The sequence below is a fragment of the Prinia subflava genome, chromosome 4 (assembly GCF_021018805.1).
Source record: "Prinia subflava isolate CZ2003 ecotype Zambia chromosome 4, Cam_Psub_1.2, whole genome shotgun sequence".
NCBI lineage: Eukaryota > Metazoa > Chordata > Aves > Passeriformes > Cisticolidae > Prinia > Prinia subflava.
Genome location: NC_086250.1, coordinates 58,496,952 through 58,515,296, shown reverse-complemented (window position 1 = coordinate 58,515,296; position 18,345 = coordinate 58,496,952). Strand labels below are relative to the sequence as shown.

Here is an 18,345-nt window from a genome sequence, read left to right as displayed (position 1 = left end):
GCCCAAGACACTTGCAACACAGGCAAATTTAGCTGAATGGAGAAAGTTGGTGTATGAACAAGGGTCCCAGATGCTAAAATTTATGATTGTACTTTTCCCCTGCTTGACCTGTTTCTGTCCCTTTTTAAGGAAGGCATTGCTCAAATTGTTTAGTTCTTTGAGACAAAAAGCAACTACATAGCATCTATCATTGTTTGATCACACTGAATCCTGCAAAGAAAATTAAAAGTAGAAATCACTGGTGTGAAGTGACATGTAATTTGAACTGAAATACGTTACTGCAAATCTCATCTGTAGGGAGCCATAGAAAATAGTTGCCAGGCTACCTTAAAAATGACTGCTGTATTTTGAAATGTGGAGTTATTTTCCAGAGAACTAATTTTCAGTAGAGGGAGCTGCAGGATCAGGTCAGACTTAAAACTCTGAATAGCAGTCACTGCAGATAAGATAGATTTAAAAGTATTTATGTTAACACGCAGAATTATTAAACAGTACCAGAGGGCTTATTATCATAGAATTATTTAAATTTTAGAACTCTCCACCGTGTCTTAGGGTGTGGAAAAACAAGTGATATATATAACTGCATGTAATGGCATTGTTCGATGTTTTGCTGAAAAATAATCTTCTCTTTTTCTGGATTATAGGCACTGATTTGTAATACAAAGACTCCAAAAGCAAAACAAAGCTATATTTCTTCCCTTATTGAAAGATAGTGGCAATATTTCTGATATGGTAACTGTAGACTGCAGGTTTAGAAATTCAATCAGTGCACATGGAAGAGCAATAGGCAGAGCTCTCTGTGCCGTCTCCCTCCGCTCATATTTGTATGCAAAATAATCTGCTTTACCCAAAGGCAAAACTGGAGTGTGTGCAATTTTCTGTGGCTGTGTCATTTTCAGGGGTTATCCTTTAGGCTCAGCACACACTGAGCCTTCTCCTGTGACACGTCTCTACCAAGGCAGGCCAGCCAGTGACATGTGAGCACTGTGCTGTTCACAGATGTTTAGCATTGCTCAGGCTAGCCAGCCTTCCCTGTGCTGACACCGCTGTGTCGGCAGTGTCAGCCAAGATGGAAAAACAAGATCTTGACAGGTTCTTGAACAGAGAGAAATGAGGTTACAGAGAAATATTTGATGTTATTTACAAGTCTCGGACTACATCCAAGAATGCAAGCACGTCTTCCAGTGGACCTGCATGAGGAGGTGTCGAAAATAGATACACCTTTGTCACAATTATTTTATCATGTCAAATTGCTCCCAAATATTCACAGTAAAAAATATGCTGTACCACAGGAGCAGCAGCAGTAGGGCTGCTCCTCTGTCACTCACTTCACTGCACCAGTCCTCTCCATGACACATCCATGTCACCTGGTATGTGACACAAACCCAAATGACAAGGCTATGCTCTTCCACCTGAATTCTTATCCATCACATAGGCCCTGCTGCCCTGTATAAAAGGTCATGATGCAGAAACCTTCCAGTGTCAGTATTCTTCCTGCTCATTAGGAGGTTTTAACAGGCTGGTATTCACAGAATATGCTGGGTTGAAAAGGACTCACAAGGATCATCAAGTCCAACACCTTGCCCTGCATAGCACCATCCCCAGGAGTCACACCCTGTGCCCAAGAGCATTGCCCAAACACTTCTAGAACTCTGTCAGGCTGGTGCTGTGACCACTGCCCTGGGGAGCCTGTTCCAGTGCCCAAACACCCTCTGGGTGAAGAACATCTTTCTAGTATCCAACATAAACCTCCTCTGACACAACTTCAGGCCACTCCCTCAGGTCCTGTCACTGGTCACCACAGAGAAGAGATCAGTGTCTGCCCCTCCTTTTCACCTCATGAGGAAGTTGTAACTGCAGTGAGGTCTCCCCTCAGTCTCCTCCAGGCTGAACAGACCAAGTGACCTCAGCCACTCATACACATTCTTCTCAAGGCCTAGTCAGCTGCGAGAAAAGAAAGGCAAATTAGAAAACAGGAGCTTGGAGAGAGCTTTTGGTAGGTAGAAAAGCCACCATGCTGTGCCCCAGAGCATCTCAGAAGCCATGCTGTCCAAGATGTTATTTAAACAATGGAGCACAAGTAACTTGCTGGAGGCCACCACTCATGAGATCAGGCTACAGTATTTTAGTGATCTGGGACTTGCCTCGGGACCTTTTCAGCCTTTCCCATACAACATAAGCACCTACAAGCACTTTATGTTTAGATCAGGACCTGACTTGCCAGTGCACTGCCTTCCAGGCCTCAGTGCTTTCAGTGAGCTGGCTGTGCTCAGCTCTGCAGCTCTGTGGCACTGCACTCCACAGTCACCAATATGTCCATTACAGACATTGCTAACACCTCCTCTGCCCTCTCCTCTGTTTTGTACAAGCTGCTCTGTCTGCTCCCTGTTGGTTGTTGTCCCCAGTGCCACATCTTTATTCTAGGGGCAGAGCATGGTTTGTGTCAGAGCCATCTACACTGCTCACATCCCAACACGAGGCCCTTTGCCAGGCACGCTCCCCCCTGGTGCTCCTGAGGGCCACGGGTCACCCCTGCTCACCCACACCCTCTGCCCAGTGGGGAGATACCCACCTCCTCCTCCTGGCACAGAGCTGGGTTTCCCAGCACACGTTTCAACGTGTATGAAAGACAACAACTGCACAGGCATCAACAGTATGCACTCCTCTGCTAAAATGTCTGAGGCCCCGCCTCAGAGATAATGGCCACCTCATTTCCTGATGGATGTCTGCTGACCACACCTTCACATGGCCACAGCCTGTTGGTGCTGTCTAAGGCATCAGTTGATGTCAGTAGAAAGGGCACAGCAGAGGTCATTGTGGCCCAGTGTGAGTTGCCCAATCTTTCTGAACAGAGCAGAGATGCATTCCCACCTGAGTGGCTTCAGGAAAAACTCTAAAACCACAGTAACTGTAGTTCCTTCCAATGATATCTTGCATTAAGAGCATAGGAAGGCATTTTCCACTCCACAGGGAGCTCTGGCTGTCACTACTGTGGGATGTATGTGGTGTCTTGGAACAGAAGAGAATTCAAATACAGCTATTTTTGCTTTTAAATGAGAATAACATTCACTCCCTTAGCCACTGCCCATCCCAACTGGAGAACAGAGTTCTGGTATCTCAGTAGGTTTGTTGGAACACAGTCAGTTTTACTAATAAATTCCCACTGTGCTTTCTCATAGCAGTGTTACAGGACAGATTTATCCCAAATCAGTGAATTCCTCCAACAAATGAAGGCAGGGCAGACAGCAATGGCCTTCAGTCCCAAACCTGAGCAGTTGACACAGGTACGGTGCAATGCTTTATTTACTGGGCAGGTGAGTTTGGACTGCTGAGTCTGCATAGCCAGCCATTTGGATATTCCTGCTCACTGCATCCCTCTTCTGCACTGGTCCATCCATAAGTGCCTCTTGTTTCCACCACAAATGCTTCAGGATGGATTCCCTGAGCACAGGAAGCAGCAACCTTGTGCTTCTTCCCCACCTCACCTTTCTCCACTGAGTCTGTAAACTCTATTATGCTGCTAAAAATACAAATTCTTCTGTTGGCTCAATGCTTTGTCTGCACACAGAGGAGAACAAATAGTACTATCTGCTGTTCTGGTGAAAGAATATGCCTATGTTTACTCTTTCCCAACTCTACTACCAATGTGCTGAGGATTTTCTGAAAGTCTTAACTAGAAAATTGCAACCACAGCAACTCCCAAGTGTTCAGGTTTTGCCTGTTTTCCATAGAAAATTCAAACACTGTGAGACACAATGGAAACGGGAGGCTCCAAATATCTGAGAGCTGCTTATTGGGCCATTCTTTGGTCTGGAGGCAGGGCAGCATCTACCAGCAGAGTGGCTCAGAGTGGCTGTTTATCTGATAGGTATTGCTGAGGGGAAATACCTACCTTAAATGCATCCATCAGAGCTTTAAACAGCATTCTGGGAAAACATGGTATCTAGGTACTAAACAGCATCTGATTTGATTGAAGACTTTATGCAGCTACTCATTCTAGAGCAACCCTGCCAGTACCATCTCTCTTCTATAGAGCCCCTTCTTTGGTGGTAAACAAAAATCAGCTTCAAGTGGTTTTTCTTATCAAGCAGTACTTGAATATTGTGGAGGTTTTCCTTTCTGCCCAAATAGTAATACTATTTAGGCAAAGAACAGGAGACTGAGAGGCAACAGAACAGCCCAGGGAGTGAATTCCCCAAAGGCAACAAGCTGCTCTCAGTGCCCACGTGTAAATACAGCAAGGGAGATTCAGCTAAGTGAGTGACCAAGGGTGTCTAACTAATAATCTTTAAGAAATTTGATACCTAATCTGCTTTGCTGAATATCCATCACTGAAAGCTCAGAAGAACAAATTACACATTCTAGGAAATGCACTAGTAATTCAGCAGGGAAGCATTTTCTGTGGGGACTTCCCCTGATGTTACAAGGTCTATGGGACAGACCCTTAGCTGGGGTGAGTTGTTATCCCACCACCCTGACCTCAGCAGCAATGAAACACTAACTTAGCATTTCTTCTTGTTGTCCAATCTCCCCTTTCCTAAAAGACAGCTGCTAAATATTAACAGAAAAAACAATATTTGTGAGATTAAATTGAACAGTAATTTCAGAATGTTTCACATTGCTACAGGAAAGCATGAAGCTCCTTTTACAATTCTGCTTTAACAGCTCTTCTAGCTGTGCTGCTGTTAAGGTAAAGTCTGTGAGTGGAAATACAGAGGGTGACACAGCATTTTCTAAGAAATAAGTCTTCATAATAGTGATGAAGCTTATATTCTCTCTATCAGTTGTAAATAGTCAAACTTCTAGCAATCTACTCAAACCTTTAGTGCTAGCTTTACTGTGCAGTTACAGTACACCTATGAAGGCAAAGCTTTCCAGCAAAATAAATGGGGGGAAAAAATCTGTATTTTGTTTTCTTATTTCTTCTTTTTTCTTCTTTTCAGTATTTGTTTTCCAGTTGTTCCTTTTCATCCTTTCCAGAATTTGGTCTTCATGGATTTTTTAATTTGTATCATTTCTGTTATTAGTTCAGTGTTTTTCCTTTATAAATAATTATTTTTCCTTTTATATTTTTCCTGTCCTACACTATTGAAATATTGAAAAAAAATTAAACCTAATAATTTTATTTATTGCTGGAGGATTTCTAAGAAATAAGGTAGAAAATTGCACCTTAGGTGAAATAGCTACCAACAAGAGCAAATCATCTTTTCAGACATGAAAGAGTCTCAAAGAAGCCAACATTTTTTGAAGACAACCTCATTCGCAATTTTGGTAGGTACATATTACCTAATAATAATAATACATAATATTATTTCTCAACAGCAAGAAATGAATAAAAAAATAGTTAAACTTCTCATTGCACAATATTTGAAAGGCATGACTGAAAAATAAATGCCCCACTCCCTTCTAATTAATTGGACTAGTCATGTATTAATTAAGAACATGCATAAGCCTTGGCAAGATGTAGATCATGTACATGAAAGTGGGTAAGACAGAAGTCTGGGAAGACAGTTGCTTCATTATGGACAGAACTCATTTACTGAAACTTAAACACCAGTTAGAATCTATTAAATTACTTAACTCTCCTGTTGAAAAGTTCAAATAAGAACCATGTTACTAATGAGAATAAAAATGATGAATTCCTATTACTCATTTACTTCACAGGGATTAAGGCAAGAGTTCTAGGGAGATGAATTCTGTGTTCAGTTCTGGGCCCCTCATTAGGAGTGGTGCTGGATTGTGTCCAGAGAATGGCAACAGAGCTGGGGATGTGTCCAGAGCACAAGTGTGGTAAAGAGCTGCTGAGGGAGCTGGGGCTGTTTATTCTGCAGAGAAGGAGGCTCAGAGGAGGCCTTATTACACTCTACAACTGCCTGAAAAGAGCTTGTGGCCAGGTGGGGGTCTCCTTTTCTGTGTAAAAGCAATAGAACAAGAGGAAATAGAGGAAATGGCCTCAAGTTGAGGCCAATACGAACTTCAGACTCACGTTGATCTTTAAAGTCCCCTCCAATCAAGTTCGTATGAAGCTGTGTCGGGGGAGGTTTAGATTCAGTATTAGAAAAACTTTTTTCATGGAAGGAATTATCAAATATTGGAACAGGCTGTCCAGGGAAGTTGGCTGAGACACCAGCCCTGGAGGTATTTAAAAGATGCACACATGTGGCCCTTATGGACATGGTTTAGTGGTGGACTTGGCTGTGCTGGTTTAAGGGTTGGGCTGTATGATATTAAAGGTCTTTTCCAACCTGAACAGTTCTAAAATTCTATTATTCTAATACTTGAATTGCAAGACACATGTTCAGAGAAATTTCTGATCCTAGACCATCCTCTTCAGGGTGGGGTAAAAAATGATTAAAAAGCTCAGGGGTCAAGATAAGGACAGAGAGGCTCCTCAGCAATTACAGTCAGGGGCAAAACAAAGTCACCTTGGGGAAAATTAATAGAATTTATTGCCAATTAATATCAGAGTAAGAGAGAAATAAACCCAAACCTAAATGCACCACCTCCTCTCCTCCCTCTCTGCATCATTCCTACGCTCAACTTCACTTCTGACTCTTCTACCTCATCCCTCCTGCCTTGAGCAGTGCAGGGGGATGGAGGAGTGGGGGTTCTAGTGAGTCCAACACTTCATCTCTCTTACTTCCTTCTCCTTCCTGAGGAGGAAAGTGTCACCCATGGGCCACAGCTCCTGCCAAAAATACCCACTCATGTTAGTGCTCCTCTCCATGGCTGCAGACCCTGCCAGGAAACCTGCTCCAGCATGGGCTCTCCATGGGTTGCAGCTTTCCTGGGGCACATCCACCTGCTCCACAGGCTGCAGGGCAATCTCATCTGGTGCCTGGAGCACCTCCTCCCCCTTCTTCACCGACCTTAAGTGTCTGCAGGATGTTTATTTTCCACTCACTCCTTTCACAGCTGTTGAACAGTACTTTTTACCCTTTCTTACTTATCCCAGAAGTTCTTAGCATTCAAGTTGCTATCCCATGAGCTCAGCTTTGGCCAGCCAGAGCTGGCTGGGGAAATGACTGTCTGATGTGGAGGCATCCTCTGCTGCCTTTGGCCAGAAATCACCCTTGGAGCTCCCCAGCTACCAAAACCTTGCCCCACAAAAACAATACACTTCAAAAGCTGAAAAACTTGTTCTCCTTCTGTGCCCATTGTTTATCTACAATGAACGCATTTTACTTATTAGAATATGTACTTCATCTGTAGCAATTATTGCAACAAAATCCTAAACTCTCCATTTATTTACCACATACTATTTATAGTATAATACATAATTCACGCTTCTTAGAACAGCAGTTTCTTTTCACTTCCATAATAATAACTATGAATACCTGCATTGCAGTAAGTTTCATATTTCATTTACCCTTGTAGAGCTGCTTAGAATTAGCCTAAGTCCAGCTTCACTGGTAGTTGCTTCCCTTCACTCTCAGTGTTTGTTCACACTCATACTTGCCACAAAGCTGTCATCAACCCAACTGGAAGGTTATGAATTGCTTCACTTGGTTTGATCTGCTCACAGTGGTTACACTAAGCATACTACTGCCTGATTTCTGTCACAGTGAGGTTTTTTTTTCAAATCAAGTTGTGAAAAGAAGAAAACCAATGTAATGTTATACAATGCAGTTTTATTTTTTTAATGAAATGCCCTAGCATCATAAAACAGAACGTATTTTCTAATCTTGAAGCCAGCAAGATTGGGAAAAAAGAAAAATAAAAGCTGGGTTTTCAATACATAATTTCCATACTAAGATTACATTCAGAGAAAAAAAAATCTCTAGAATTAAAATGTAAGCAGACATTACTTACACAGCTCTCTTAAAAATAAACTGGACATGTCATACAACTCACATACGGTGCTTTGCTAGCTTAATATGCTACAAATAGAATTATTCAAATGCAACTATGCAGCTTTTCTATTACCTACAACCTTTAAATTGTATTATGTTGCAATACCTTTATTATTTACTTCACACTTCTTTACCACACTATACAATGATCTTTCGTCCTTTTCTAGTGGCTTTTTCTCAAAAAGGAGACCTTCACTGTGGCTTTCTTTGGAAACACCAAGCACTCAGTTGCAGATACTCAAATATTCAAAGCATTTCAATATACATTCACAATGATTAAGTCTCCATTTTTCAAGTAGGGGTTGCTAGTAAACTAATGGAAAGAGCTGGTTAGTATTTATTCCAGTTCTCATTGATGAGAATGTGCTCTGAACAGCTGCAATGCCTCAAACTCCCTCACTGTCAGTAAGCTGAGTGTGCACCATTACCTCTTGCACAAGAATTACTGTAACTTGGAAGCCTGGGTACTCTCACAATATTCATAGATTACCCACAATAGCCATAGGCTTTTTTTACCAAATGACACTTTCAAAAAATATTCACATTTGTAGAACTGCATAATTTCATTTTCAATGGGATGTTAGTTCAAAAGTACTATTTCACTTATTAAAAATACAGTATATGTAACACCTGTGTTACAGGTGTCAGAAAAACACTGGATGAATCAACATTCAACTCATTGTATTAATAAGGAAAGGAAAGAGCAGTAGTTTTGGAAAAGTATTCAAGTATTTTCCTGAAATACTATAAAACAAAATAAAGATCCTAAACTTTGTATGATTGTACTTGTGGCAAATATAATTTGCAAGTGTTTTTTGTCATATAGAGCAATATGAATAACACTTTGTAGCAACGATACAGAACACAATTTTGATAACACACAAAACTGGAATGTAAATAATTTCAATAGAAAAAAATAACCTGCCATTTATAACAATATTCAAGTGCTTCAGTAATTAAATGACCAACCACCATGGCTTACATCGACCACATATATGAGAGACATGAAACTAACACAAGCTGGATGACAGAAGTACCAATAAATACACATGAATACAGACTCATCAGCTGTTTGGACACAAAAAAACCCTCAGATGAAGTCAGTTTTAAAGAGAACTTTAAGCTTAAAGAAATACTTTAAAAAAGACAGGGGCTAATTTCTGTCCTCAAAAAGGGATAAATCTGTACAAGAAGAGCAAAATTTAGCCCCAGCCTTGGACACAAAACATGTATGTGCCACAATACATAAAACTATATACAACTTAAATAATCACTCCATAGCTCTATATGACAGTCTAATGTTTTTTGTTATAAAAACAAATCAGCACAGTGAATTCATGATTTGTCAGATGCCAGTTTCTTCCCTTGGCTTCACAAAACAAATTATTTTGTTTTATACTTAGTTATATTAATTTAAGGATTTTCTATCACGAAATGGTATTTTTAAACTTAACACTTAAACATCTTATTTTGCAAAGACATTTTAAAATATGGAGTAGAATGTCCAAAGAATTGTGTACTGAAGAGGGAAGTTTTTAATATGTTAAAATCAGATATTTTTAAAAACTAAAACTTGCTGGTGTTTGAGAACTTATGTTTTCCTTTTCCGTGCCTTCCTGATATTTTACAAGTACTCCTGCAATTTGCTTGCAAGACTTTTCAGTTGCACTGTGTGGTATTTGGTATTATACAGTCATAAAACCTTTTATAATCCCAAAAAGCATGATGCAAGGAAACCTTCAAAGACAATATATAGGATGAGGTGTGACCTGTATATAGTTGTGCTTTCATTTTTTAAATATCTGTACACTATTATTGTTATTACTTAAAGCCAGGAATGTGTGTTTGAATTGCATTGATAAGTTGCAAGGTATTGTCAGAATTACAAAATGAAAGATTTTAATAATAATAATAAAAAAGTGAATGACAACACCGTTGTCCAGCATTTAAGCCACATGCAACTACATAACACTCCCAGCAGAAAACATCTTCTCAGACACTGAAAACGTCTTATCTTGGTGCCAGTGGCAGGTCCAACGTTTCATAACATTTAGATATTATTGCAACACAACTACTAGATTAGCTCTCTAGAAAAGCACAGAGAATTTATCACTTATCATGAATACATAGCTAGAGGCCAATCCCATCTTTTCTAACATAACAGATTACATTGCTCCAAGATACATTTTAATGATTACAATGGTTTTTTAAAAAAATGACACAATACAGTAATGTCTAAAATTATAGTGAAGCCATAAAAAAAAATCTAGAAGTTTAAAATACTTGTCAATTTGACTAAAATGCATATTTACTCAATTTCCTTGAGCTTTTATTTTTTCTTCTCCCCATTGGAGGAACAATGTCTATAGCAACTGTTCAAGGCTACTCTGGCTGTGGGCAGCTTCATCTTTACAGTTTTCCTCAATTCCCCTTGCAAATAGTTTCAGTAACTGGCAGTGAACCCTGAAAAATATAGAAATTAGTAAGAAATAAATAGGTACCACATATTTAATTCTAATAATCCACTAATTTCAAACAGCTGGACAAAGTTCCTTACACCTGACTACAGAAACCACACCCTCATTTTACATACGATCCCCTCCTGCTAAGAGGGCTGGATGCTTTCATCTATCATTTTACTCCCCTTGTCCACAGAAGAAGTTCTATGGGCACTTAGATGAGCCAATCTTTTACAATATACAGCATTTATAAAAGTCACCTTTGGACTGCTAAGTGATTGTATTTTAATGCAACACACTTGCATGTAAATATTATGGGTTTGGTTCTCTTCGTTATAAAAACAACAAAAAAACCAAGGAACCCAAACTAATCCAAACAAACAAAACAACAACAACACCAAAAAAACCAAAAAACCCCCACCCAAAAAATAAAACCAAACAAAAAAACCAACCAAAAAAACAAACAACAAAAAACCCCCAGCAAAACAAAAAAACAAAACAAAAAAAGAGAAAACCCATAAACCCCAACCTTTCAAATGTCACAAATTTCTAATTTGATTATTTGCACAACTGCAAAATTCTTTCTCCATATGTGAAGACTGGAGATAAGACTGTGCTGTGTCAAAAAAACCACAAAGTATGGGACATACTCAGTATTTCTGTGAGACAAAGATGCTTACTTAAGCTAAATAGGAAAAGCTATTGCTCAGAGTAATGAGGCTTTCCATACATTTAAAAAGAATCCCTCCAACACCATCTTCACTTTCAGCACTTTAAACACATAATACCAGTTCCTAGGAATATGGAATAACCAGTTCCTTTGAAGTATGACTTCAAAGGTATGGCCATCCATCTCACTCAGAGTGATCATTTACAACATACATGGTTGCAGTATTCTCTGGAAAGGATTCAAAATGTTAACAAAAATATTTGGGTTTATTATCAGAAGACTGGAATTTGCTATGCACAAGCATCTTTTAGGGATGTCTTTACAAGCATCTTTAAAATCAACAAGAAGGCTTAATGTGTTCTGCTATATAAACACAAAAATCAAAGTTTACCTCACTTCAATTGCTGAACTATCCAGAGTTTCTCCATCACAATTCCAGGTGCTATTAACAATATTACAGCAACAGGCTGGATGATCTCTGCAGAACTGGCCAAAACGTTTCTTTCCTATGTCCATTACATTGCTTTCGTTGTCTTCTGAAAGCTTTGATGTAAATTGAAAACACTTCACCCGATAAACATCTACAAAGGGAAAGTCAAACTACCGAAAAAAAAAAAAAAAAAAAAAGAAAATTAGGCAGTTGTAAGTAAATAACAGTTGATGTGTAAGGCAGCTTAGCATGCAGCATTTTGTACTCAAGGAAAGTCTGTCCACCTTAGTTTTGTGGGCCTGATATTTTGGGCCATAGAGATTTTAGCCTGCTGGTAGCTGCTAACTCCTTTCCCAAGGGAAAAAAGAAAAGCTTAGAAAAGCTTCTTCCCCAAACAATCTTGGCAAAACCACTATCCTTTCCCAGGTGATGTTTGCCTTTTTGGTTCTCAGAGAGAACTGAACTTAGGCCTCCTGTGTGGTAGGCAGGGACTTTTAGCTATTACACTACTGGGAAAGATGTTAGCAGCTACCGGCAGGCTAAAATCTCTAATGCCCAAAAATATCAGGCTCACACAGTTTTCTGGAGAAGCTTACCTCAGGTATACAGTGATTTTTGTTTTGAAAAACTGCACAAGTCATAAACAATAAAGCCAAAATGAAGCCTTACTTCTCAATGGTCACTGTATAGTGCCTATTACAGCAAAACTGCATAACAAATCTGCATGGAAGACCATCCCACCCCAGCCTCCAGACTGAGGCCCTGGACTGCAAGCTGATGAGATAAGACAAAGTGACTCAGGTCTGGAGTGGGGGAGGAGAACACATTCCCAGGAGGATTATGCCCAGCATCTTTGGGGTGGAGAGCACAGCCTCAGGGCTATCAGCTGCCAGGCTCAAACAGACCCACACATCAAAGGAGGGAAGAGGAGAGGATCTGGGTGTGTGGGGAAAAGCCTCTGGTCGGAAGCAGTGACTGCCCACCCCACCCGCTGTGCAAGGAGCCCAGCTGCAGGGGCCCTTCACCCCGGGAAAGGCACCTCCAAGGGACATCCACACAGGGACAGCACAGGGGGTGTCATGGCCCATCAAAGGCTGCCCTCAAAGGAGTCCCCAGATCCTGCACCAGAGCACTGCACATAATGCAAAATGATGCAACAGATCCACAGTTTCACAAAGGACAGTGTCAAACCTGCACCCTAGGTATTCCCACCTGCCCAAATGTGTATTAATCCCTGGACTCTATGCTTTTCAGCATACCCATACCCATTCAGGGGACCCATACCACCAAGAAGGCCAGATGGAGGAAAGAAAGTCCATGGAAGGGTGGTACGTTTCTACTTAATCTGTGTCTGTCACTTTCGTGTGACTTGCCCTCCCTTTTTTTTATTTCTTTCTTTCCTTTCTTTCTTTCTCTTTCTTTCTCTTTGCCTTTTTTACTATTAAATAAAAGATATCTCTTTTTTTGGTATCAACATCTAACCTCACTTGGTTTTAATGAAGCTTGGGGTGTATTTTGTACCTTCCTGGGTTTGATCCCTTTTATTGACAGAGACTTAGTTTTCTTTGCTCTTCTGTGCTTAGACTGGACTGGAACACAAAGTCAGAAAGTTTTTGATTGTATCTTTGCACCATCCTGAGGACCTGTTCAAGTACAGTCCTGCAGACACACAGGTTTTTCTGAAAGTCTTCTGCTTTTGCACTTGGAACAATGCCCTGAAGGCGAGAATTCCATGGCAGTGTGAGCCTTTCACCTCTCAAGCCTTCCCTCAGCCTCTGGGATCAAACCACAGAGCAGGGGGTACATGAAAATAAGAATAGAATGCAACAGTATTACATTACAAAACAAAACAAAACAAAACAAGCCACACACAAACAAAAAAAACCACCAAAAAAACCCAAAAAACACACCACACCTAGTTAATTCAGCTAGAAAAAGCAGGTCAATTAGAAGACTGCCCCTAAAACCAAGAAACCAAGGCTGCCGATCTACACTACAATAATGAACAAATGCTTTAAAACAGGCGTCATTAATTGAAGGGACAATAAATTAGATGCCCTCATCTTGCCCTGAGAGCAACTTAACAGATACAGAGCTAACTATTGAGCAAGGTGTAACAAATACAGACAGGTCATTTAGTAAAGGTCATGGAGTATGTCTGTGTGTGTCTACAGGAAGGGGGTAGCAGGGAACCAAATATGAAGAAAGTTTACTAACAGACCAGTTTGTACTGATGTACAGTCACCCTTTCCTTCATTTGTTTCTTTTTCTTTTTTTCCCCATTTCCTTAAGTTTTCAAGAAGGGTTTCACAAGAATGGTTTTTATGGTGGACACTAACCTGAGCTCAGGACATATGTAGAACCCTGCATTTAATCTCCACTGCAAAACCAGCCCATCCCAGAGAGAAATGGGAAGCATTGGAAAGGAAATGGCCACAATGACAATCAGAAAATGAAGAGATGGAGAGACCTCTTAGGTCTTAACTTCCCTCAGCTTTTAATCATAAATGAACTGTGAGATCATCAAGCTCTCACAAGTGCTTGGAAGCAGTAGCTGCTGGACCCAAAGGGGCTCACTAAACAGTGTGCTGATCCAAACTGCTCAGATGCAAATGCTGGTATCCATGGCTGCATTGTCACCTGTGTCTATGCAAAGAGCACCTGAGCTCTCATGCCTCAAGCCTAAGCAGAATGTTGCCCCTTGATAAATGCTACAGCCAATTTGAAAGGTAGTGAGGGATGGCTTCAAATGGTTGAAAATATCAAGGGAAGAGTGAGTGAGAAGGAGTGAAGGAAAGAGGAGGAGATTGAGAACAGTGGGAAGGACGAATATGGACACATTCACAATGTGGAAATAAAGGAAAAAGAATCTATACTAATTATTTCACAACAAAAGAAGACTAGCATCATAAACATGCAAGATTTGTTATTGCTTTTATGCACTAGATATGACATGATTCCATTGTTCAGATAATTTCCAAAAGATGTTAGTAATATAAGGCTGTGACAAATATTAAATATGTGTAGTCACAGTCATAGCTCTGTTTCAAGAGATATTATGATCCAAAGCAGTGGAAAATCTTCCCACCTGACAGCTACAACACATGCAAGAAATAATTTTGAAGCTGAATGCATAAAGCTCATATCCTGGTCTCTTATATGTAGTAAAATACTGCTAAAAGCCTGCAGTTTACAATCAAATTGCAATTCTGGTAACTTCCTTCTAAATCACATTTTTATACAGTTCACAAAAGTGATTTATTATTCTTAACCACATCTACCTCAGCTATTCATGCTGTGAGTAGTTTTTCATGCTATGAGCAGTTTTTCATGACAACTACATGAGGGCACACTTATGATAAAATAACTTTAAATACTGTTCAAACAGCAAATACACAGAAAATGTTACAAAACTGAATTCAGTTGGTAAAAGGGGAATTTTTTTAGATTGCTGTGGCCAAGGAGATGACCGGTAAAATGTTTTGAGCTGCCTTTTCTTTTTTTCATGGTACACATTCTGAGATTGCATCACCCAAAATGTATAAACTTTTTTAAAAAAAACAAACCTGCTTTATAGATATTATTTCTGTCCTATAAGAATACCAATATTTACAGCTTTGATGGACTCTGTATAATTCACTGTCAAAAGGAATACACACCTGGTCATCTTGGTTTGTGTGTCTGACAAGATACCGCAGAAAATCAAATCTGGAGCATTTCCGAACTAGAATGAGGTCTGCTGAACCATCTGCCAAATGAGCTGCTGGTGAAAGACCTTTTGGACTTCGTGGACAGGCACAGCTCATATTTACTGCATTGATAGCTAGAAATTTCCCTTTTATAACCTTCCATTCTTCTTCACCTTCTGAAACACATCAACAAATACGAGGAAATAGGTAATCATTTGATCTACTCACAAGAAAACTAAAAAGCAATCAACAGCAACTTAAAAGTCTTCCCTGGGTATATTCATGTACTGTCAATAAATATCTAAAATAAACTACATTTAAAAATTATATTTTTAAGTATCTGTTTTTCCTACACTAAAAGAGAAAGTTGCTTTCTCCCTTCAGACTGTGACTATCTCCCATAACTGCTTGCCTGTTCCGGCATATGCATGTCAAATTCAGGATCAGTGCTATTTGGGAAAACCTGCAAAGCCATAGAAAAGGAAAAGGCAGAGACAAGTTACAACTCTTATAGTGTGAATGTTCAGAGGAATTAATTAACTTTTTTCAATTCTATTTTTGCTCTTCAACTTGTTAATCTTAAATAAACAATGATGCAAAGATTGTAGTTCAGTATTTGGTTTCTAAAGCTATAATATTCCTCTTCTGCCTCAGTGCAGCAACTTAATGTTTTTAAAAAGTCAAAGAGAAGGGATGACTCAGTGTGTGGCAAGGACCAGCAGGCAGCACATCAGGAGTCTGTGTCCACTCTAGCCCCAAATGTCCCAAGATTAGAACTATTAACAGAGTGAAATGTTCCTGTGTGCAAATCTTCAGAGATTTCTGGAAAACAACAAAAAGGCTCTTTTCAATACCTTGCAACTCTGTTGGAGATTACATCTAGACTGAGTTTAAATGTGTGCTGGCTTTGATACTACCAGGAAGCAGAGGAATTTTCTAGAACAAAGAAGCATTGGCAGGCAATGCAGAGTTGTTGCCTAAACTGTATTTTCTTGAATATGGATAAAAATACATGAAAAATGCCTTTTTTAGTTTTAGATTACACATAATTGTCTTCCTTATCACAATAACAAAAAGCCAAAAAGCAGCCATAACACTCTTTTTCTCCTACCAATATAAGTGGACTCATTTCAAATGAACAATTCCACAGCAGTAATGACAGCAGGATAGATACGGACATACATGTTGTTCTAAGACTGGAGTGCCTGTCTAAGAGTGAAGTGCCATTAGGGGTAAAAATAAGGAGTGAACAAAAAATGCTTAAGTTTGTTCATGTAAACAAGGTAGAGATTTTGAGGAATATAAACTGATATGGACTTGAACATTTAACATTACTCAGTTCCCCACATTTTGGTTAACTTACAGTGATTTTCAAGGTGCTTTTCTGATGGGATTACAGATATATTTATGCTATTTATTTCATGTCCTGAAATTCTGATATTCCTTACTGTCTCAGTTCTAGTAACTTCATGCTTACTTTTGAGACTCAGTATTACAATTGTCTAGGTTATTTTGAACCTGAAGTCTACGATGCATTCATTTTGAATGGACATGTTCCAAGGTCTATACATCAGGAAAAATAAAAAGAAAAAAATTGTTTCCTAAGTATTTTAGGACTGCTCTTCACTCTTTGAACTTCTCTTGTTTCTGAATTCATTGAGATTTCTTATTATCCACTCTCTAGTAACAGAATCAAGAAAACCAGGTTTCCAGAAAAAATACATGTAGGCTTATAATGTGACAAAAGACTTTAGGAAAACAAAAAACGTTATAATTTTTTCTATCTAGACTATCCTCTCTACCTCCTGACAAAAATTCAGAAATAGGAAGAAAAAACATTTAAAAATTTTAAATTCAACCTTTTTGCTTCATTTGCCACAGTGCTTTTTAGTATTGCTTGCTTTACTGCTGATCTTTTTATGTTGCTTTCAAACATGACATTACCGAAAGAAGTAATTTAAATCAGATTCAAAATGCGCATCTTAAGAGAGATGAGACATACCTAAATGTCAGACTATAGAATAACTGTTCAGGCTGCAGCAAATGACAAGACCCTGCTCTGAAATGAAGATAACTGAACAGAACATAAACTGCTGGAACTGAAAACAACTGGCATTTTCTGATACACAAACAACAAAATACAAACATCTCCCTTTTACTAATAAATCCTTTTGCTGTTTCTCTGAGAAGTATTAGTAATTTAGTCATCAGTGTGTCTAGATATGTATTAACATTTTAAGTATCCTCACTGTAGTAAATAAGTTGCAAATTACTTAAGGTAAAATGCTTATTTATGTTACTGTAATAGATGGTTTTCATCTGGTATAAATCTCAGCATGTTACCCAAGAACACCTTCGCTGTTCAAAGTAAGAACAAAGTCAGGGTATCAATCACATTTTAAATGAACAACTGTTTTTGTAAACATTTTGCAGTGTGTGTGTCACTGTAACAGCTCAAATTGTTTGCTCAAAATATCCTACAGTAGGGCAGTCATAAGCAGGGAGTGCATAAGTGGCACTCATTTCAATGGCCTATTGTGTACACACACTGCAAGTTGCTGGAATCAGCATAAAGTACTAACACTCAACATTTACTCGGCACATGCACGGAGACTCCTGCACAATACAAAGAAATATGTTCAGCAACAGCCAATCAAGCACCCTTCTAAACTTATCTGAATTGTACATAAACCTAGCAGGCACAATGAAAGAGTCAGCCAAGACACCCTGCTGAGTGAAAAGCTTATCTGAAGCGGAGATTTAAAATCCTTTCTGTTGTGAATCAAAAGTAGCTATTGTATTGTTTCCTTACCAGCACTGCATGGTTAAGAGACTGGACTGCCAACAAAGCCAGCTACTAGAAGTAGAATGGAATAAAGTAAAAAATGTCCTACGTAATCATCTGCTTAATGTCATCTGCAATGTTGGCTAAAACTGTCTGGATTGGTAACTAACTGGTAGCTTTCTAGTAGCTCCTTTGCTGGATGAGAGGTAACAAAAAAGCAGATTTAAAAACAGTTTAAACAGTTGTTTAAAGGAGAGGAAAGAAAAGTTATGCCCATTAGAAAAAAACCCACATAAGTGTGCACAGGGATTAGAATGTGGAAAAAAAAGAATAAGTATAGCATAACTATTGAAAGAGGACAGAAATCTCATTTATCATTTATAGTGACTATTGGTGGGATGTTGTACAGAAATACTTTTAATCCTGATCCATTCTAAAAATCATCTTAATGAACTGCTT

General features: G+C 39.1%; 1 protein-coding gene across 1 annotated transcript in view; it reads right to left on the bottom strand.

The window, feature by feature from the left end:
• Positions 1-7,611: 7,611 nt before the first annotated feature.
• Positions 7,612-18,345, bottom strand: part of CERK (ceramide kinase) — a 41,732-nt gene continuing 30,998 nt past the window's right edge. The window contains exons 11-13 of the mRNA XM_063396829.1: positions 15,072-15,277; positions 11,374-11,582; positions 7,612-10,316 (exon numbers count right to left, since the gene is read on the bottom strand). Coding sequence (XP_063252899.1) covers positions 10,217-10,316; positions 11,374-11,582; positions 15,072-15,277 — 515 coding nt within the window. The 3' untranslated portion in view covers positions 7,612-10,216. The remainder of the gene's footprint in view (positions 10,317-11,373; positions 11,583-15,071; positions 15,278-18,345) is intronic.